This window comes from Pempheris klunzingeri, chromosome 8 (genome assembly GCF_042242105.1).
Source record: "Pempheris klunzingeri isolate RE-2024b chromosome 8, fPemKlu1.hap1, whole genome shotgun sequence".
Taxonomy (NCBI): domain Eukaryota; kingdom Metazoa; phylum Chordata; class Actinopteri; order Acropomatiformes; family Pempheridae; genus Pempheris; species Pempheris klunzingeri.
The window spans coordinates 12456857-12478854 of NC_092019.1; the positions used below are offsets into that span (position 1 = coordinate 12456857).

Consider the following 21998-nt stretch of genomic DNA (forward strand, 5'->3'; position numbering starts at 1 on the left):
GCGTACACTCAGTTGTCACTTTATTAGGCACTCCTAGCTGGAACTAATGCAGTCAGATAGTACAGCCCTTCAGTAAATTCCTCCCATCATGAAGATTACAATGTTCAGCTTTTGTTGAGAGGTGTAGATTCAACTTTATGATCACTTTGGTGGCTGCTGTTTGTGGTGCTGTTGAACCGTACTGCTTTACACAGAGAGATGTTTCTGTCATTCAGCCTGCCCACATTGATATAAATGTGAGCAGCAAAATAATAGAAAAATAATACAAACATCTGTCGGTGTAATGCAATACAATGCCAAGTTGTATTTTAACACTGATGGTGTGCAGAATGTGCCTTTAACTTATGATGCTCGTCTGCATTCATCACTGATTATGTTCAGATTTTTATTATGTGGATTATGAACATAACTTAATGCAGCATCTGTTAACACTGCTTGTTTTATTATCTTATAGTACAGAGTATTAACGCCTGGCAATGTGAGCTAATACAACTTTAATTGTTATTTTCAGATTTCCTTTCCCTTTAAAGTGAAGATATGGAATAATATATCAGTTTGTGACAATTATGCTCCATAGTGTTAAATTATTGATTCAAAATGAGCAGACTTAAAGTGTTGTAGCTGATTCAGGTGATGCTGCGTTCTTTATTTACTGTTGGGTCGTGTAATTTACAGCTATTAATAAAAGTTTATCGTCCTGTAAAAATCTGTATTAACAGAATGTGTCAGGGTGATGTATCTCTCCATCCCTCCTCTATTTTATGCTCAGTGCAGAAAAGGATTTGGAGAATTATTTCTCAGCTGTCAGAAATGGTCGTTCTGATACTGTAATATTAACATTTCCAGACACATGGTTTGCTTTGGCTCCCAGAAGTGAAGAAACCTGTCTTTTTTTTTAACCTGTCTAATTTACGATGAGTACATGCCAGTGCTAATGTGTTCTCATATCAGTGGACGTTATACGGCTCTCATGGGAGACTTTATCAGCCAGATCATTAAAACAGCTTTTGTTGGCTGAGCTGACTGAACAGTTTGTGATGATGACACATTCAGACGAACTCGGAAAAGCCTTACAGTACAAATTTTTTGTTAAAAAGCAACCAGCGTGAATGTTGATGTGTTGAAAAGAATACGATTTTAATAGGCAACCCATTGGTCAGTTAGTTCCTGTGAGGAAAATACATTTAATTTCTACTTTATAACAAACAGACATATAAAGGTAATGTAATCTTGATAATAAAACTAATAAAAATAATAGACATACCTCTGTTTATAATACAACAGCATTATAAACCCAATAGCACCAAAATTGCAGCCTTTAAATTAAGTTGAATCTCTCTGAAATATTATAACATTAATGAAGGTCTTTTTTTTTTTTTTTTAGATATTTCTGGTCTGCGTTCATGTTGCTTTAATATGTCACTTTGCTATTAATAGGCTATAATTAAAACATTATTCAGCCTTTTCACATTTTACTTGTATTTTTAACTGTAAATAATCATCTTCTCGGTTTTATTTGGCAGAAATAAATGGACCTGAGTGATTTTTAGCAGTTTTTTTTTTTAAGTCATCGGTGTTACAAGGCATTAATGAACTTTGTACCTGCCAAGATGGCCGACCTGGCCACGCCCTTACATTACCTGCCGCCTCACACGCCTTTCTGCTGCTGGCACACACACGCACACACACACACACACACATACCGGAAGTGGAGGAGTTGTGTCTTATAACAGCTACGACCTGAGCTTCACGTCCGTGAGAGGAAAATGTGGCGCAGGAAGGTCGCACCTCTGGACGAGAAGCAATGAAATATGCGCAGATGTCCACAGATTTCCCTCAGGATCACAGTTAGAGAGCCACACAGTAGGACAGCATGTGCGCATCTACAGCCACTCTTCAGATCTTACTCCTTACACTCGTCGTCTCCACTGAATCAGGTGAGTTAGAGCTTAATCTGTAATGTTGCTGAGGTCGAAGATCTGCTGTTTAAATATGTACACTGATAAATCCTCAAATTACAGAACCATATAGATCTCATCAGACATTGTTATTACTATTATTATTATTATTATTATTATGCTCTTTATTATTGTGCTGTTTAAATATGGTTGTTGACAACTTATTGGATCCTGAATGCCTTTAATGATTAGTTTTTTTTCAGGGTACATTAAATTATCTGGAAAAGGATAAAGGACAAAAATGAAAGAGGGACCCTGTAGTCTCAGTGTGGAGTTCTTGTTGTTGTACGTGAGCTGAGCTGAGTGGTTTTCTGCTGTTTGTTCAACAGAAACCTCATTATCCCAAAACGTTCACAGAGCTAATCTGTTGTGTCATGTGTCAAATGATAGGTTGCTTCTGTTTAGTCCTCTTCAGGGACAGATACACACATATATATATAGAAAGCGAAATAATACAGTGTTAACCAGGATATGTGAGACAGTAGAGAGCTGACATTAGGAGCTGTTGTGTGTGAACATGGCTGTGTTTGCTCAGCACAGGCCTGGTTAGTCACAGAGGGAGTGAAGCCAAGCTGTCGGCCTCATCTCCCAAAGCAGTTAGTCATTGTGCCTTTGCGAACAGCGAATAAAAGCTTACGTTTAATACGTATCAGGACTTGTTTATATTCTGAATCTGACCTTTATCCAAGATTGGAAATCTGGCATTTTTACCCACATTTCTCCCTTTTAACTAATTGTTTTCTCATTTCTCCTTTTGTGTGTTCTCCAGGGGTCCTGACCCTGACACCTGACAGGGGCACCACCATCAGCATCAGCAGTGGTCAGGTCAAAGGCTGCAAAGTGTGCAGCGTGGCGGGACGCGCACGACAATGTAATTCATCCCTTCTGCTGAAAGACAACACTGCTGTCTCAGTGGAGTTTGAATGCCCCAAACCTCAAGATGCATTCAGCGTGGAAATTGTGCGGAATATAGGTGAGAGCGAAAATAAAAGGTATTATTTGAAGGCTTATCTGGCTGAACTAATACAATCTGGGTGCATGTATTTGCTGTAAAGTTCATCTGTTAATATCTCTTCTCAGAATGCACCACAAAGTCGTGCAATGGCCACATCATCCAGGCGGACGCCGGCTCACTTCCCCTGCTCGCTTTTAACCGCACGTTCACCTGGAACCTGAAGGCCTCAGCGCCGAAAGCATTCAAAATAGACTTCAGCAGCGTGGGTCTGAGACAGATTGATCCGTCTGAGAGATGTCCAGACAGACACAGCTTCTCCCTCAAGGCCCTCCAGACTACAGGGAACGCGACTGTAGGGAAATACTGCAGGACGGGGCCGATCCGCAGCGCTCAGATACTCGATCAAGGCAGCTTTTCTCTGGACGTCCCAGCAGGGCAGAAGCTGCAAAATGGCCAGTTTGATGTGTCCGTCGGGGAGGAGATCAAATGTGAGTTAGTTTAAATTGCGCTGTGTGATTCACTTCCTCTCTGTCTCATGTCTCGTGTGTCAGACATCACAGTATTTGACTGTTGTGTGTGTGTGTTTTTTTGTCTCGTAGCCCTCGCTAAAATCACCCTGATGTTACCAAAAGGGACTTCGTTGTCAGAGTTGCTCTCTCCAAACTACCCAGACAGTTTCCCGGACGATGACGTGATGGAGTGGTACTTTCAGGTCCCGGACAAACACAAGACAGCTGTTCAGTTCTCAAAGCTCACGCAGCCCAGGTGTGTGAAGAAGCAAACCGCAGTGGAGTACCACAGCAAAGGCAGAGGGGCGTTGGTGCTGAGTCTGATGGACCCTCAGCCGCACCAGACACAGGGAAACTTCTCCCTGATGCTGAGGAACTGCGAGATGGACAGGAGACGTGCTGGTTCTCCTGGACTGTCCCTAAACCTCAAAGTGTCTTCTTCGAGTAAAAGTTCAGCAGGTTTGTACATTTTCTGCACTTGATGTTGCCGCTGGGCTTTAAACGCACCACAATTGTAACTTTGTACCTCTGCTGTGATGGTTAATTGCTGGGCCCTCTGAAGACGAGTCAGAGCCGGGGGAAAGGTTTTGATTTTGAGGGTGATCTGGATCTCAAATAATGTTGTTTTCATCCATCCAATACCTAAAAAACTAACTGAATTTAAAGGGCCGAACAATTAAAAACTGAAATTTAAAGCTACCATAATCAATATTTGTATTTTAATAATGCATCAAATGAATGATGTTATGTGAAGCAATGCTTGCAAAGGTGAACCCACACTGAATTATCATCTTCTTTCAGGAGCACTTTAGCGTCTTTTAGCTCATTGTTTTGGTTTTATTTCCCACAACTTTACTGTTTTGATTCACTGTCACCACTCTTTTAACCGCAGCAGGCATCTGCGTTCAGCAAAACAATTTAAAAACTTGCTGTACAATACCTGCTCAGCACCAAACAGCAGAGAAGATGCAACTTAGCTGGTGATCATAGTGAGAGCCAGATTTTTCCCTCAGGAGTCGGTAGAGACCAAAAATGGAGCTAAAAGAGAGTGAATATTAGACCGACATTCACCAAGAGGCCAGAAACACGACTCCAAATGGATACTGATGTCGCTTCATGTCTGCTGGATGTATAAGCAGAGAACAACTAAATAAGCCAAGTGGTCAAAAATATATAGTGTTGCTGCTTTTTATGTCAGTTCTTTTTAGTCTTTAAAACTCAATGACAAACCAGTAGTGCTGAGTGTTCTATCTTGAAAATTCTTGCTCAGTTTGATCAGCAGATCATCATTTCATTCATATCAGATATGATATGAATGAAAAAACAAAGCTAATCTTAGAATCTTTAAAGCTGCAAAGGATAAGAGGTGTCTTCTCGACATGTTCCAGCATTTATGTGATAACTAAATAGAAATAATCTTTATCATGTTACAATAGTCAGGGCTGTAAGAGACGTGTCTCTGTTTTTTGAGACAGCTTGAGTGTGGATGGATGAGTAATGAAACAGTGACGTGGACAGTGGGCCTCATGGCCTTTTCCTGCACCCTCATGTGTCAGATCAGGGAGCTCTGAGATTTCTTCATCGCTGAGTCATAAATGGCACGGTGCCAGGAAACACTTCCTCCAGTTTTCAGGGAATCATGTTCAGCTCAATCAGTCAAATCGACATTCAAATTCCCGATCGTCATGATTGATTTCAGCTGGAATGCACTTGCCCACACATTTGCATTAGTGTGTGAGAAAGAAACGGAAGAAACGCTAATGTCTTCCTCTACTGTGTTACGCAGTGTTGTGTAAAGTGGATATGAGCAAAATGGAGGGCCTTTCGCTTCACATTGAGAAGATGAGAGCGGCGTCTGACTGCGAGATGAAAATGAATTCTGTGCCGAAGGAGAAGATCACAGTCACATCAAACAGTGACCTGTCGTTCCAGGACTGCCATCCTGAGGACGTACAAGTCACCGCCATGAGAGTCATAGGTAAATCCAGATCTTAACATACATAAGTGTAGGACGCCAGTTTGGCCTCTTCACAGGTTTTTATTGTTTTATGTGTCTCCATTGACTTCTGCATGACTTAATCAACATGTAATTACCTTATTTTATACAGTATTGGACGTTAAAGGGTCGGTTCAACCAAATCACAATGAAAAACAATATTTTTCTCACTTACTTCCAGACATATCCAGGTAGTTTAATAGTGGTGAATTTGTTTGTGGTCCTCACATTCAACATTGCCTTCCCGGTTAAACAAACAAACTAGTTCAAATTATGCTGTTGACAGCTTAGACATTGTTTCTGGAAAGAGATATTGCTCTTTCAAATGGTGTGAAAACTATCTGCATGGCTTTTTATTGCAACGTGACAATTTAATTCCTACTATTTAGCATTTAGAAGTGCTATGTAAACATTTAAAAAATGCATGATAACACACTGTCATGTAGTTGTATGCACATGCTTGTTACAGTACAGTAGTTTACAGTAACAATTAAAATGTCTGTGTTTTACTGTATTACATCCATTATGTGTTTATACACCAGCCTCCACATATGGGTGCTACTGTAATATATGAGTTATAGTCGTTGGCAAATACACTGATATCATCTTACATCTACATTACACAGTGTGTTATAAAATATTCAATAAATGTTTATATTCTGCTCATAAATGCAAAAAGGGAGGTGAAGAAAATGTGAACTGACCCTTTAATTAGTGTAGCTCCTGAAGGCAGAAGTCAAGTCTCATTTCTGATTTGAATGACCTGTACTTTCATCTCAGAGTGTAGTCAGCTCAAATACTGCCCGAAGGCTATCCGACTGTCGATGCCTCTGCTGCCAACCTGCATGCCCGCCCCTCTAAACCATGTGACCTGGACTCTGCGTCCTCCTGAGGACGGCACCGTGGAGCTGACGTCTCCCACAATGACCCTCAAGCAGTCCCTACCTGGGCAGCCTTGCAATGACAGCATCATCATCAAGGCGACAGAAGACGATGGCACTACTATCGGACACTTCTGCCCTCAGGGATCCATACAGATGGTCCAAATCCACACCAATGTGTCTGTCACTGTGTCCGGCATGGCGGGAAAAACGCCAAGGATGGCTTTCAGACATGTGCTGAACGCCAGATTGAAAGGGGAAATATCAGGTAACAAGCAGCTTCAGTTAAATGAAATAAATAAATGAAATAAATGTTGGATTTTTTTGTGATATTTAATATTCTTTTCTGTCTAACTCACAGAAAGATACATATTCACTGTATCTCCAAAGAAAGACACTCCTGTCCTTCTGGCCTCTCCCGGTTGGCCAGTAGGAATGAAGTCTTTATCCACAGTCTCCTGGATCGTCTCCGTCCCCCCGAAGATGGAAGCTGTCCTGATGTTTGCCAACCTCAGCCAGCCCAAGTGCAGCGACCGCCACACCAACATCAGGGTGCAGAGGGTCGGCTGTCCGGAGGAGGAATACAGCCGCAGGGAGGACGAGATGGCCAAGAGTGAGATCACGGTCTCAGAGAGCTTTTACCTCAACATGTCCAACTGTAATCCCGAGAGAGGAGACTTCAGTGTCGTCACCAAGATCACCCTGCAGAAGAGCAAGAGTAAGAGGACATTTGGCAGATGCTTCTTTCTGAATCTTATGGACAGTATCAATTTTTCATAAAAAGGACCGTAGCTTTACTTTAGTGTCACAGTGGATTAAAGAAAGATTGCATTTGTTGTTGTTTTCTCTCATTTTAGGCCTTCTGCTGACTATCATCCTGAGCGTGGTGGCTGCTCTGTTGGTCATTTTCGTCATTGTGCTGGTGGTGGTCTGTGTGGTGATCAGGTGAGTGCATCTGCTCTGTTTCTTATCCCGCAAATGTTAAACTTGTGTTTGCCTCAAAGTTTTCTCCCTTTTAACTTTTTAAATGTAACTTTTTTGAGAGTTGTGAGAGATGATTTACATAAAACTCTTTGAATCTTGTTTTTCCTGCCAAACAGGAAGAAGAAGAAGAAGCTGAATCATCAAGTGTCCATCTACAATCCAAATGGCACCATCTTCCTGCCAGGACAGAACGGCCTCCCGAAAACAGTTGAAGACGATGATTGCCATGAGTACGCCTCCATTGAGGACACGCTGGTCTACACACACCTGCTGAGAAAGGGGAGAGAGATCGGCGTCTACGGAGAGTTTGACACATATCAGCCCTTCTCGGGGCACACGGACTCACAGAAGCCACTGGTCTCCAAAGACAACGGTCCCAATGACGTGCCAGTCGGGACTTACCAGGAGTTTCGGTTCTCATCTCAACAGGCTCCTCCGCTTCCCGTCAGGCCTGCGAGCCACAACCAGTCCCTGGTGGACAATGTGATTTACCAGGCCGAGGATCAAAGTGAGGAGGAACGTTCTCCGAGCCTGGGGCCTCGGCTGGAGCCAGAGGGAGGGAACTGAGGAGAAGATTGGATTCGGCTTTCTGCTTTTCACTTGACCCACTCGAACTGTGAGATATTCATTCCCTGGCATCTGTGTGATTACCTGATGTTCAGCCTTGCAAGAAGCCTTTGTTTTTTTTTTTGTTTTTTTTTGTCAAGCACGGTTTTGCACCAAAGCCAGACACAAAATAACCCTGTTCAAACCTGCCCGCAGCTGTTACCTGGTTTTTCTCTCTGATGAAGGTGCACTTGGTTTTCGAAAGCAGTACATAATTATTCCCTTTTCACTGTTTTTTTGCCACTATAGAGAGATCGTTGTTGTTGCTTTTAGGCAATGAATATTTTTCATTTGAGATACTTTGTACATATTATGGATGTTTATAGAGGAGCAAACGTGTGCTGTTTACATGCTGAGTTTTTCATTTGAGTAGAGACGACTCCACTGCTGTTGCAATACACTACACTATGGCATCATCCAAACATGATGGCCTGAATTGCGGGACATTGCAACAGCAGAGTATGTTCACGGAGTATTCTCTCTCTTTTTATCACTGCTTTTGCACCTGCTATGGAGACCTCCAGCTACCGGAGCATTACACCATAGATGTGCCTTACAGAGAGGTCAGTGCACTCCTTCTCACATCAGTTTAGGATCTCAGAGTTGTGTTCAGCCATTTGTGGTCAAGACATGAATAAATATAATGCTTTTGTTCTATTTTTTTGGATCCATCCTTTTAGGACTCTTAAGACCGATCTGCTGCTAGCCAAGTGACCTGTTTGTCTGGTCATACAGAGACTTAGTTGTTATCTCTTGTGCATCATCATGGATGAGAACCCGTACTTTACAATTTGTCTTGAGACCGCTTCACTGGACTATGATGGTATGAAACTAAAGTCCTCATACACACTTAATTGCAGCCTGTGAATGAAAAGTCAGATCTCACAAAGAAATGTCAGTGCCTTTGATAATCGACTACATTTTGTTGATTATGATAATTGATAATTACAGAGAGAATAAAAGAGAGACTGTGTGAGGCGCATAATTTAATATAAGTGTGATGAGTGCTGGAGACCTTCAATATGGAACAACAAACCGATCTGTCCTATGGTACAGTTTTTGTTTTGGAATACAGTTTGTACATTAACTGGCGTAGAAAATAACAACACAGTGTATTACAATCTTTTTTCAGGGTGTTGGTTTTGAGATTTGGTTGACCAAGGCCAGTATCAACTGGTCTCATTTGAGGAAAAATGTGCTTCAAGTTAGTGAAAAAGTCTGTTTGTTGGGAGTTGCTTGTCTGGTTGCCCCCTGCAGTTCAGAGAACGTACTACAGAGGGAGACAAATTCAAAGTTACCATATCCGGAGGGTATAAAGTGTGTTTTGCCCTTTGAATGTGAAGTTACTTTGGTTTAAAGTCTTGAAAAATATGACCATAAATCTTGAGTGTTGAAGGGATGAGGACATGCTGCCTATGACATCAGTGGATATCCATGGAGACGTTCAGACATGTTGATCTGATGTAACCGTCCTTTGGACGAATAAACTATTAAGAGCAGTGTCAGTGCAGAAACAGGGTTTTCGTGATGGAAAAAGTGTGTGTGGGTGGAGACGTAACAAGCTGTTATTGGCTACTCATCGAGCAGAGGGCTCTCCTGTAAAAAGTGGTTTTAGAAAAGTGGGATCAGGAAACGTCCAGAGGGTTTGATATTAAATTCTGGGAGTTTGTTGAAAAGGTTTTACATCTTTGCACACCTTACGTCCTGTGCATCCTCATCTCTGCTTAAAATATATATTTTCCTGACCTCAACTGCAGGATATGTGAAGTGGTGACGCTTGAGAAAGAAAACCTTTAACTCTGTCGTCATCAACTCTTAGTACCTGCCTTTTCTGTTGATTTTTACTGGTTCTTTGGTTGAGAAAAATCCAGAAAACACATCATTCATGTACATCTGCTTAAATTAACCCCCAAACTTTTCCTCCTTTCCACATAGTGTTTGTAAGTCTTGCCTGTGACCATTAAACCCCACTGCCCTCCCGAAAGCAGGAGAGTTTGTTTCGCTAGTATCGTTAGTTGTACAAGCCAAGTATTTATTCTCCAAATCTAAATTATCCTCATTGTTTTTTACACAGAAAGTAATAACATACACAACTAGCAGTAGTGTTAACAGTGGTCTGTGGCTATCTATTGAAAACCCCTCTTCAGCCCACCCCCACACCAGTTCTTGGTCCCTCACCCCCACCCGTCTGCCCAGGAGTCTCACTCACACACACACACACACACACACACACACACACCAGGACACTTAAGCATTTTCTAAGCAAACATTTTTTCCCTCTGACGAACAAAAGCTTCTCGTTATACCAGCCAAATATTTGACTTGAGCAAGAAGACAATAAGAAGGTTGGAACTGAGGAGACGTGTGTTTATTAACATTATATGATGTAATATAAGCAGCATAAGTCTGCATTCAGAACTAGAAATAAAGAAAGTGCCTCATGATGATCATCTTCACTAAAACAAAAGGTTCTATTGCATTGAAAAGCAAATGACATAAACATACATATGATGAGGACAAGCCACCCAGTGATGTTTTACATTTATGGACACTCAGAGTTTATTGAATGTATGTAAAATATCATGTTTCAGTGACTTTAGCTTATACAATGGTGTGCTGTGTCCCAGACCACTGGATGGAGTCAGTTGACATCTGAATGGCTTGCTCAAGAAAATGTGAGCTTAAGAAAGATGCAGAACATTACGTTTCAATGCATTGCATAAATGTACCCGATGCTCTACGTGCTTCATTCGTTACTGCAGGCAGCAAGTAATGTTCATATGAGCGTTTATCTGCGCTGAGTGTCAGAGAGAGGCCCTCAGACGATGTTGAACTCACACACAGAAGCCTTGTCAGCTTTGCAGCTCTCATCAAACCATTTCCCGTTGGCTGTGGTGGAGAGGATGGCACAGTTCTGTCTGCTCCCTCCGTCTGGCTGCAGGGTGATCTCAGTCTCCCAGTTCTTGAAGCGCACGCTGGAGCCCGACTGGTCCACCCACTGGCCGTCGGTCACCATGTCATTGATGCCCAGCCAGATGTGCTCCTCTGGGCCGATGCTCTGACGTACGTAGCTGTAGAGCTGGTCGTTCTCATCTCCCGTCAGAGGAGTGGCCAGACTGCCTCCTTTGGCGATGCAGTCATCACTGGCTGCGTGGAAGGACTTCTTCACTGGGTCTGCCAGGAAACACTTGCCGAGGATCTTGGTGCCTCGCAGACAAACTGAGATAAGAGATGAGTAAGAGACTTAACTTATCCCACAGCAGGGAAATTCACTTATTACAGCAACAGAGGAGACAGAAAAGGTGCAGAAACAAAGTGTCAGTAACAGAATTAGTGCAAAAACAAGGGATATAACAAAATGTGAAAATAAATGCTCATATAAAAACATGAGAAAAAATATAAAATATATACATGTGTGTATTGCACAGGGTGAATTAGGAAAAAAGTAAGTGTGGCTCAGGACTTAGTGTTGCCTATTTTGAGCTCTCCATCACTGGAAAGCTGTTAATTACTCTATTTTACATGCAGCACGTTGTGAAATATACTTTAATGCAGAGTTCCCCAGTCCTGGTCCTGGGTACCCACTGCTCTGCATGTTTTCTCTGCTCCAACACACCTGATTCAAATGATCAGCTCATTGCCAAAGCTCTGCAGGAGCCTGATAATAACCCGTTCATTTGAATCAGATGTGTTGGAGCAGGAAAACATCTAAAACATGCAGAGCCGAAGGACCCCCAAGGGCACGATTAGGAAACACTGCTTTGGTGGATTATTAAGCTGTGGGTCAACATTTTCTCTGCTGTGATCCATAAAATGAGAAAAACAACCTAAAAATTCTAATTGTGTGGTGTTACTCCAGCAAAAATACCTGTCTGTAAAGCTTGCTGCTCTTTCAGCAAATTCAGCTCCTGAACAATGTCATTAATCTGTTTCTTCAGCTCTTCGATTGCAGCAGTGTTTGCAGAGTCTGTCAAAGGGGGAAAAAAAAATCAATCCCTCATTCGGCACTTCACTACTGTTATTCTGTAAAGAGTTATTGAACAAGTCAGGGCTTTGTTTTCACGTCCAATGTCAAGTTAATATCAAGTCCTACCTTTCTTGCCGTTTCTTTTCTTTGAGGAGGTCTGCTGGAGCGAGCAGTGAGGCAGCAGGAGAAGGCAAAGCATCAAGCAAACCCCTCTAGCATCCATAATACTTGCAAAAACACTTCTAAATCCACCGTAAAGAAGCTGTCTCAGTGCAGCAACGCAATATGCTGCTCCCAGCTCTGAGCACTAGCCAGACTGTTGTGTTTTACACGCCGGGAGTGGCGGAACAGAGTTGAATTAGGAAATCTTATCTGAGACAGAACAAATGTTTTGCAGATGTTTAACGGCCGTTTGTGTTGCTTTTGAAACGCTGAGGGGAGATGGATGGTGATTGTGGCAGGATTGTGCAGAGGTTAAGAGAGCCTAGACGAGCATGACTCGGGCCCCATATGTTAGTAGGTTTACCAGTGAATTATAGCAGGGACTTATCTGTGTGTGTGTGTGTGTGTGTGTGTGTGTGTGTGTGTGTGTTCTGTCACAGTTTATCATAAACAGGATTTAAGTCATTTATATCTTTATCAATTATCTACATCTGTTTGTGCCACCTCAGAGAAACAAACATTGGGCTGCAGACACTTTTGTGCCTTTTCATAGCTGCTTGCTAACTGAACTGTTGTTTTTCCTGTCAAAGGGCTCGTTGTGTTTGTGCTGAGGGCTCCGACAGGCCAGAGGTTGGATGTTTTGGGGTTTGTCCTAAAACCCACATCTGGATCTCCTCAGTGAGCTGGACAGGGTGCAGCTGACACGTGGCAGAGACTTATATAATGAAGAAATACTGTTGGGAACTGAGCATTTGTTTATGTTTCAAGTCTTTTCTGGTCTTCACCACATGAGAGTTTCAGTGACCTCTGTCAGCAGTGACTGAGATGACTGCATCTCTAAATGCTCTGTGATCACACATTTCACTCTCTGAATACACACAATGCAGAGCCAAACAACACACTGAAGTGATGCAGTGAAAAGCTTCCAAACATGAACAAATACACTCAGAGTAGCTTGACTATGGCTTGAAAATCATTTATATAAAAGCAGGAACATGATGCAAGTTTCAAAATACGACATTTAAAGAAAAACAGCTTGATTATAAAGAGTGTTAGATCTTTTGTACGCTCCATATTATATTTTCAATATTAAGTTCATTCACTCCTCATACCTGCCGTCTCCTATAAACTGTATCAGGTCTTCATCCTTCCAATGTCCAAGTGAGTATTTCTAAAATGTTATTACACCCGAAGACACCTGAATTTACTCTTAATATAATACTAATATAAGTCCTTTCTATTCATAAATTACATCCCAGGAGGCATTAGATTGGAAATACCTTGTTAGTAGGAATGACCAATTACTTGTCTTATTTATGTTCATCAAATTCTTAATTATATGCAAGAAAAAAGAGATATTGACATATTCCTGTTATTTCATATTTTACAACTTTCTGATTTTTTTAATATATATATATATACACACACACACACACATACAGTGGGTACAGAAAGTATTCAGACCCCTTCACTTTTTCCACATTTTGTTATGTTACAGCCTTATTCCAAAATTGATTAAATTATTTTTTTCCCCTCATCAATCTACACACAATGACAAAGTTTTTAGAAATTTTTGCAAATGTATTAAAAATAAAAAACTGAAATATCACATGTACATAAGTATTCACACCCTTTATTCAGTACTTTGTTGAGGCACCTTTGGCAGCGATTACAGCCTCAAGTTTTCTTGGGTATGATGCTACAAACTTGGCACACCTGCATTTGGAGTGTTTTTCCCATTCTTCTCTGTAGATCCTCTCAAGCTCTGTCAGGTTAGATGGGGAGCGTCGCTGCACAGCTATTTTCAGGTCTTTCCAGAGATGTTCAATGGGGTCTTCAAAAGTCTGGGCTCTGGCTGGGCCACTCAAGGACATTCACAGACTTGTCCCGAAGCCACTCCTTCGTTATCTTGGCTGTGTGCTTCGGGTCGCTGTCCTGTTGGAAGGTGAACCGTCGCCCCAGTCTGAGATCCTGAGCACTCTGGAGCAGGTTTTCATCCAGGATGTCTCTGTACTTTGCTGCATTCATCTTTCCCTCTATCCTGACTAGTCTCCCAGTTCCTGCCGCTGAAAAACATCTCCACAGCATGATGCTGCCACCACCATGCTTCACCGTAGGGATGGTATTTGCCAGGTGATGAGCGGTGCCTGGTTTCCTCCTGACGTGACGCTTGGCATTCAGGCCAAATAGTTCTATCTTGGTTTCATCAGACCAGAGAATCTTGTTTCTCATGGTCTGAGAGTCGTTTAGGTGCCTCTTGGCAAACTCCAAGGGGGATGTCATGTGCCCTTTACTGAGGAGAGGCTTCCGTCTGGCCACTCTACCATGAAGGCCTGATTGGTGGAGTGCTGCAGAGATGGTTGTCCTTCTGGAAGGTTCTCCCATTTCCTCAGAGTAACGCTGGAGCTCTGTCAGAGTGACCATCGGGTTCTTGGTCACCTCCCTGACCAAGGCCCTTCTCCCCCGATTGCTCAGTTTGGACGGGCGGCCAGCTCTAGGAAGAGTCCTGGTGGTTCTGAACTTCTTCCATTTACGAATGATGGGGCCACTGTGCTCTTCGAGACTTTCAATGCTGCAGAAATGTTTCTGTACCCTTCCCCAGATCTGTGCCTCGATACAATCCTGTCTCAGAGGTCTACAGACAATTCCTTTGACTCATGGCTTGGTTTCTGCTCTGACATGCACTGTCAGCTGTGGGACCTTATATAGACAGGTGTGTGCATTTCCAAATTAAGTCCAATCAATTGAATTTACCACAGGTGGACTCCAGTCAAGTTGTAGAAACATCTCAGGGACGATCAGTGGAAACAGGATGCACCTGAGCTCAGTTTTGAGTGTCATAGCAAAGGGTGTGAATACTTATGTACATGTGATATTTCAGTTTTTTATTTTTAATACATTTGCAAAAATTTCTAAAAAACTTTTTTCACTTTGTCATTATGGGATATTGTGTGTAGATTGATGAGGAAATACTTCCTGTACCCACTGTGTACTTTTTGTTTTTTTAAAGCCACTTATTTTATTCATTTCTTATTTTGCATTTTATACTACCTTAAAATGTTTTGTTGTGCATGTAATCAACATTTCTGGTACATTGTCTGTTATGAGATTAACAAAATCCATTGGGACAAATCGGGTGTGATATTATCAATATATTTGAAATGAAATATTTACAAGATAAATTAACAATGAAGCAGACTCTGTAAATCGTCCAGTAATTTCACATTCATTGAAAATAAGTCATTTATGATGTACAAAAGTTCAGGCAAAGGCAAAGGCAGCTTGTTCATATACAAGAATACACAGAGAATAATAATGCCCCTTCATGGTGGACGCTGCCCTGTGCACAGCAGGCACGTCGACGCTCGAGTCTCTGATTCAGAGTCAACGTCAGGAAAGTAAGGACAGTGCATGGGTCACAATTCAGTATTGACTCAAGTGCATAGTTGGTTCATTTCAGTCTGGACTTCATCGCCCCGACCATCGACACGTTATCTTCCATAGAATAATAATAGTAACGATGTATGTCATGTTCTGCTGAGATTAATGCAGATAGCACACTGCTGCTACATGAAAGGTTGTGTTCAACTACAGGATGCACTTACATTTCAGTCAACTACATTTTTCTGTGTATCTATATCTTGTACCTCTCTAGTCTGTCTCGTGCTGCTGTAATACTTATTGATTTCCTCTTTAATCTCTCTTGTGTTTTTTTTTTTACAGTTTTGTTGCTTTAAAAACTCGTTTTATTAATCTCTTCTGTGTCCAACGTGCTTTGTGCATTTGTTCGTTGCTCAGTGGGTAGTTAAGCACTTCAGATAAATACAAAGCCCCTCGCATTGTAGCTCTGCTCTTACTTATGACCAACAAGCAAAGCTCCAAACAGTGCAGCTCCTATGCTGGTTTATCTATCGGGGTATACTTATCATATAATTCATCACTTTTAGGATAGGACTCTTTCGCAGTGCAAGAAAAATTAAAAACACTGAAAAAAAAGTCAATATTCACAGGAACACACAAGGTTTGCAAAAATTGCAACGCTCAACACAAAATAAACACAAATAAATGAAGAGAAGAGCACCAAAAAAAAGATACAGCTTCAGGTAAGAACATGCAGGAATAAATTAAGTGTGCTTCATGTCTGCAAAAACCGCGATGTGTCCTCTTCATCTTGTTCCCATGGTAAACTATCTGAAGCCTCTGCAGAGCATTAGGCGCCGTCCCTCTGGTCTACGTTGGGCAAAGTACTGTAATAACAGCAGAGATGAATATCAGCACAGGTATGAATGAGTGGGAATGAAGCTTCAGCATGAGAGGAGCATAAAGAGGAGGAAAAACAAAAGGAAAAATCTGAATTTTAGCACTACAGTTAGTGCTAAATCTCTGAAGAACACAAACATATTTCTGAAGTGAGGGGGGGTGTGAGGGTGAATACTTTCAGGCAGAAAGAGACATCGATCATTACTAATCAGAGTCTTAAATGTTAACTGTGGGGTAAACTGAGCTGTAATGTGCGCGGCAGTGAGTCACTGTCAGTGAGTGTCCACATTAAGAGGGATCAACCATGCTGCAGTGTGGGAGAGGGGAAACGTGACAAGGGGAGCATCGGGGTCAGACAGCACCACAGTTCTGTGGTAGAGAGGGGGCGCTCTCCCAATGTGAGCCACCACACCACCACAACAGTGCACATCACGTGAATGTGTCACAAACCTCTCCATCCGTCGCTCACACCAGAGCTATCGAGTGCAAGGCAGCAAGAAATGTCGATAAGAAGTAGAGAAAGAAAGCATGAAAAGAATGGAAACAGAACATGTGTGAAAGGGAGGACATAAAAACGATTTTCTAGCCTTTAGGCAGCTGTTGAGCTGATTTCAGTACGACGTGAGAGTCAGTTTGCAGCTGAAACTTGCTTGACATGAATGTTTTTTTTGTCTAAGTTTGCATTTGCTGCTGCTTTGTAATGCAGTTACACACAGGAGCTACGATCTCTGAGTCTGCAAGCACAGGTTTAACCTACTGGATTTATACTATGCTTTTTACACTATGAATATTTGCTTATTCATCTACAGATCATTTTCAACAACACAACATATAAAAACGATACTTTATGGCACCCAACTGTCAAATTTAACCTTGTTGTGTCCTTCAACGAACCAACATGTGTGTTTTCAAAGTAGCACGTGCTCTCAACTGCAAAACCAAGATATTAGCAAACTAGCGGCAATAATATGCTCAGAGTGATGGACAGTCTGTATTAAGCATGTTTCAACGTAATTTTCCAAAGATTTTACAATGAATAATGTGACTGAGACGTGGGAAACAAATATTATGTACACATGATTATCAATAAATGGATAGTGAAATCCCACTGTTGTGTTTATTTAGCTTTACGTCATAATTGATACTTTCTATGAAACGTGATTCAGAGTGCAGATATACTGGGAACAAATAACGGCATCAACATCTACAAGCAGAAAAGAGAAAAGCTCACCTTTGAGGATATAGTCTGTTAAGAGACTGGGCACCTTGTCGCTGTCGTCCTTCATAGCTTGTAGAACTGATAGGCAGCAGATACAGAGGAGTGAATGGATCAATCACAGCCACTTAAATTCAAGTACTGTTGGTAGCAGATGCAGAAACTCACTCTTAGTCAGGATCTGCAGGTCCTCAAGCGAAGGAGGATGCCCTTTTTTCTCATAAGGGATGACTGTGGTCAGATACTGTAAATCATCATAAAACAGAGACAAGGACAGGGAATAAAGGTGCTGTAGTGGATGCTTCGGACTGTATGATGGCGTTCCTGTCAAACTGTGTATTTCCAGTCCAGAAAACAAGAAGATAGAGTTCAGCAGCTGAAAGATAAATGCAGAGTAACCTGTTTTTCACTGCACCCGCTCCCAAAAGTTTGCCGAAAGCTGTTTTGAATGACAGAGGAGAGTCCCTCCATGCTGAAGCGCTGAGGGGGAAGGAAGTAAAGCAGAGAAACATAAATCCAAAGATGGGAAAAGATTTCAGGAAGTTTGTTGGAAAAATAGAACAAAGAATCCAGCCAGAAAATCCAGCAAACAGTGGGAAAAAAGTAAGCCCTTTCCACTATTCTCACATTTCAAGAGAAGTAACGTTTCTTTACAGCAGAACTGGAAGAATAAAGTACTCACTGATCCGAGCGTCTTCTCCGCGAGGCCCTGCGACGTCCCCGCTCCACCTTTCAGCTTCTTCTTCTTCTTAAGCAGCTCCCGGTGCTCCTTCTGTCGGTTTTGTACATCGATGAGCGCTGAGATGAAGCTGTTCTTCACCTCTTTCTCAAAGTCCAGCTCATCCCTGAGAGCCAGCTGCTGCACCAGCTCCTCTGAGAACCTCCTGATGTTCATCTCCGTCTCCTCCAGACGTTCATTCAGCTCCGCAACGCTCAGGGTCCTCACCCCTGGACCACACACACACACACACACACACACACACACACACACACACACACACACACACACTATTAGTACAGAGGCATTGATCAGAATATTGAAGGATTTTTCTTTTTTCTTTTTCAAACTTTATTTAACCAGGAGAGTCAAACTGAGATTGAGAAACTCTTTTTCAAGAGACACCTGGTCAAGACAGCCAGCAGCATTAGGTTAGAGACACAAAAAGAGACAAAATACAATAAACAAGCACAGAGAACTCACATTTCTAAAATAGTACATTTCCAGGGGTCAGTTGCATAATCAAGTAAATTAAGAACTAAGGAATCTGCCTCTAATTCTTTTATTTCACATTTAAAAGTATTTCACAAGCTTCTTTGAGTTTCAAGTGATTCTGCAGTGTATTTCACGCCGAGGGTGCAGAAAATACACAAATGCGCTTTTTCCTATTCATATCCGGTCATTTGGGATGGAGAGCATAAAGGAGTTTAAGTCTAGCATTAGTTTAGATTTTTCATATTGTCCACAAATCCCATGAAAAGACCAACGATGCGTAAATCCATCTTTCAATAATTTCGCTGCCTTGTCTCTGGCTCTCAGTCCTAAGCCCATTTATTCCTACTGAACAAATTAATCTTCAAACACTGGTCACGAATACTTTGTTTTATTTTTAAAAGGGGCTGAATCATTTCTTAAAACAGCTGGGCACTGTCATTTTTAGCAAACGGTACTCAAACAGACGTAAATAGCGTATTTGTTGGGGACTACTTTCAGCTGTGGATTTATACACAGTTGGTTTTCTCGTGAGTATTTACATCAGGAAGGTGTATCTGTGATTAAGGGGAAATAAACTACGGTAGCTATGTTCATGTTAATGAAGGAAAACTGGAGCTCCATTTACTTTGTCGTCTCTCTAAGTTCTAAAAACACTATTTGTCACACTGTATCGATGGCAAATCACAAGATGAACCTTCACAAGAACATATTAATACTGATACAATTAATCATTACCGCAAAATGACAGAAGACGTGATGTATTACTGAGTATTTGTCCCACCTCCGAGTCCCGATGTGTGGACACTTACTGAGCTCGAAGCTGGGGCTGCTGGTGGAGCGCTGGACGTCCAGGGAGAGCATGGAGAGGTCCGACTGAGAGGGGTTGTGCTGTGCCTCCATGTCAGGAGAGTCCTGCATCATCTCCTCAATCTCCTCAATAACCTGCACACACAGCAGAGGGGCAGCGCTTAATAAACCCCTCAGCTATTAAATCTCTGTGGGACACGCAGAAGGATTTCAGCCATGTTAAGCTGCCGATCTGCATGAATGGGTTTGACACAATGTGGCTAAACCACACTGGAGGTTAACATGTAACTTACCTGCTCTGCTGTGAAAAGAGGCTCCTCTGCGAGACACGACACGATGATGGAGTGCATGTCCAGCTGCTCCCTCAGCTCCTCGTCGTCCGACAGCTCCGCCGTGACATCAGTCTTCCTCTAGCCAGGGGGAGGGAATTTAATCAAAGCGCTAAACCCTGGCACAATGAATATTCGAGATTTGTGAGATGAACAGAGGAGAGATTTGAGGGAGGGAGGGAGGGAGGGGTGGCTGGGGTCGAAGGGAAATTGGGACAGAGGTGGGATGGGAGGGGTGGAATCACTCACGGGTTTCTCCTCCAGGTTAAATGTGGGGATGTGGAGGGAGCACGTTCGAGACTGTTTCCAGTCCACCGGCATCACACGACTGTAGTTGCTGGTCAAAGCCTTCCAGATTCTGTGGAGGGAGGAGAAGAGATGAATTAAGTCTGTAAGTCTAAAATAACACTCAGAGAACTCAGGACAACAAAGCCCCCTGACTGGGATCAAACCAGGGATGTTGCTGCATGATGATATGGGTCTTCACCACTATACCCTCCACACCAGTATGAGGGCACCCTTTTTCTGCTGTACTTCATCTCTGGAGTACCCAGCAACAATTTATGGAAATCAAACCTGTAGCAGGAGCCCCTCTGGTGTATGTACAAAGTAAAAGGGACACCACAGAAGCATGTTTGGACGTCGCATGCACAAATGTCCCAATCAGATTAAATAGTCTGGATGCGTAGGTTGAAAATATAATCCCCAACAGGGTTTATCAAGTTGAAAATGCCACAGATGATGATATTTGAAAGCATCACAGACACCCAAAACTGCACCACGCTGAATTGTTAACAAAGTTTATGTTTGTTTCATGTTTTTAAAGAGGAGTTTTTCGCCCTAAGACCCACCGTTAAATCAAATGTCTTAAAAACAGTTAATATGTTAATAATGTTAATATGAAGTTTTAAAACAATATCATTATAGTTACATTACATCTCCTTCCTATCTGTAAATATATTACATTATAATAAGTTACAGCTGTAATTGAGAATTCACAATTCATAATCGACCAATTTCACTCACTAGTCATTTATCATTATATCTTATTCATATTTATAATCACTTACTGATTTAGTCTACAAAATACCATATAACAATATTTGTGATGTAAGATACAATGTACAACACAACAACACACAAATATGTGTCAATAATACAAGTGATCCCGTTCATAGGTGCTGATTTCAACTAAATATCTACCGTAAAAACTAAAATATGACTCATCAGTCCTCTCATATCCAGTATCTGGCCAGTGTCTGTTTTTAAAAGCCATTTAGGGTCAGATATTGTCAGAGCATCTGTGAATGATGTGACCTACATGTCCAGGTATTGGTACTACAGTGTTAAAGCACTAGGAGTTTTGATGGTTAAAGATGGAGGCAGTGTTTGTGTGTGTGTGTGTGTGTGTGTGTATGTAGGTGTGTGTGTGTGTGTGTGTGTGTGGCTGTCACTATCACATCCTATTAATAATAACAACTCTAGCAGACTATGTATAGAGACTGTTGGCCTCCCGCTCTGTGAGATGACATGCCTTTATTGTCTATTTTAAAGAGCAGCCTGCAGCAGCACACAGCCTGCGGACAGGCCAGACACAATAAACACACTCACTCGTCTTTCTCCAGCAGCGAGTCCTCGGCGATCACACTCACTGGAGCGATGCTGTCCGTCTGGGCGTTAAAATTACGGAAACACACCGATAACTTCTCGTCAAAATCCTTCACCAGGTCCTCCATGGACCTGAAAGCCCCGGTGTCCCCCGGGGAGAAGCTGCTGTCGTGCAGCCCGAGGATGTCATCACCATCCGGGGGGAGCTGCGGAGCTGCTGCCGCTTCCCCCGCGGAGGCTGCGCGGCCTTTGTGCGGCAGCAGCCTCTGGTCTACAACCATGCTCGGCCAGTCGTCGTCGAAATGTGCGATAGGTGCGGCCATAGCCCGGACCAGCCTAGTAGGTGGGTGATGGGTGTGCGGTGGGACTGGCAGGCCTCAGCATCCTCTCTGATGCCCGCTCTCTTCCCGCACAGAGCGAGCCTGAGCCGGACAGTATGGCTGCACCGCTCCGCTCCTCCGGCCGACTAGTGGCTGCAGGTCACTGGGTCTCAGGCTGCAAAGCGCCGAAAGCTGCAGGTCACTGCACATGGTGACCGCTTTTTAGA

The 21998-nt window shown here is 42.4% G+C and overlaps 3 protein-coding genes across 3 annotated transcripts; 1 reads left to right on the forward strand and 2 right to left on the reverse strand.

Annotated features, from left to right (window-relative positions):
- The first annotated feature begins 1722 nt into the window (after positions 1-1722).
- Positions 1723-8546, forward strand: cdcp1a (CUB domain containing protein 1a). The gene is made up of 9 exons (XM_070835372.1): positions 1723-1937; positions 2728-2931; positions 3039-3401; positions 3513-3881; positions 5209-5400; positions 6199-6567; positions 6661-7017; positions 7157-7244; positions 7400-8546. Exons 1-9 carry the CDS (start codon positions 1874-1876, stop codon positions 7848-7850), a joined length of 2457 nt encoding a protein of 818 aa, XP_070691473.1. The 5' UTR covers positions 1723-1873; the 3' UTR covers positions 7851-8546.
- Positions 8547-10535: 1989 nt separating this feature from the next.
- Positions 10536-12097, reverse strand: clec3ba (C-type lectin domain family 3, member Ba). Its single transcript, XM_070835881.1, has 3 exons — positions 11983-12097; positions 11758-11856; positions 10536-11108 (listed from the first exon to the last, which is right to left on the reverse strand). Exons 1-3 carry the CDS (start codon positions 12077-12079, stop codon positions 10708-10710), a joined length of 597 nt encoding a protein of 198 aa, XP_070691982.1. The 5' UTR covers positions 12080-12097; the 3' UTR covers positions 10536-10707.
- Positions 12098-15217: 3120 nt separating this feature from the next.
- Positions 15218-21883, reverse strand: fez2a (fasciculation and elongation protein zeta 2a). The gene is made up of 8 exons (XM_070835668.1): positions 21455-21883; positions 20093-20201; positions 19808-19924; positions 19517-19649; positions 18177-18442; positions 17663-17738; positions 17510-17575; positions 15218-16265 (listed from the first exon to the last, which is right to left on the reverse strand). Exons 1-8 carry the CDS (start codon positions 21772-21774, stop codon positions 16249-16251), a joined length of 1104 nt encoding a protein of 367 aa, XP_070691769.1. The 5' UTR covers positions 21775-21883; the 3' UTR covers positions 15218-16248.
- Between the last annotated feature and the right edge of the window lie 115 nt (positions 21884-21998).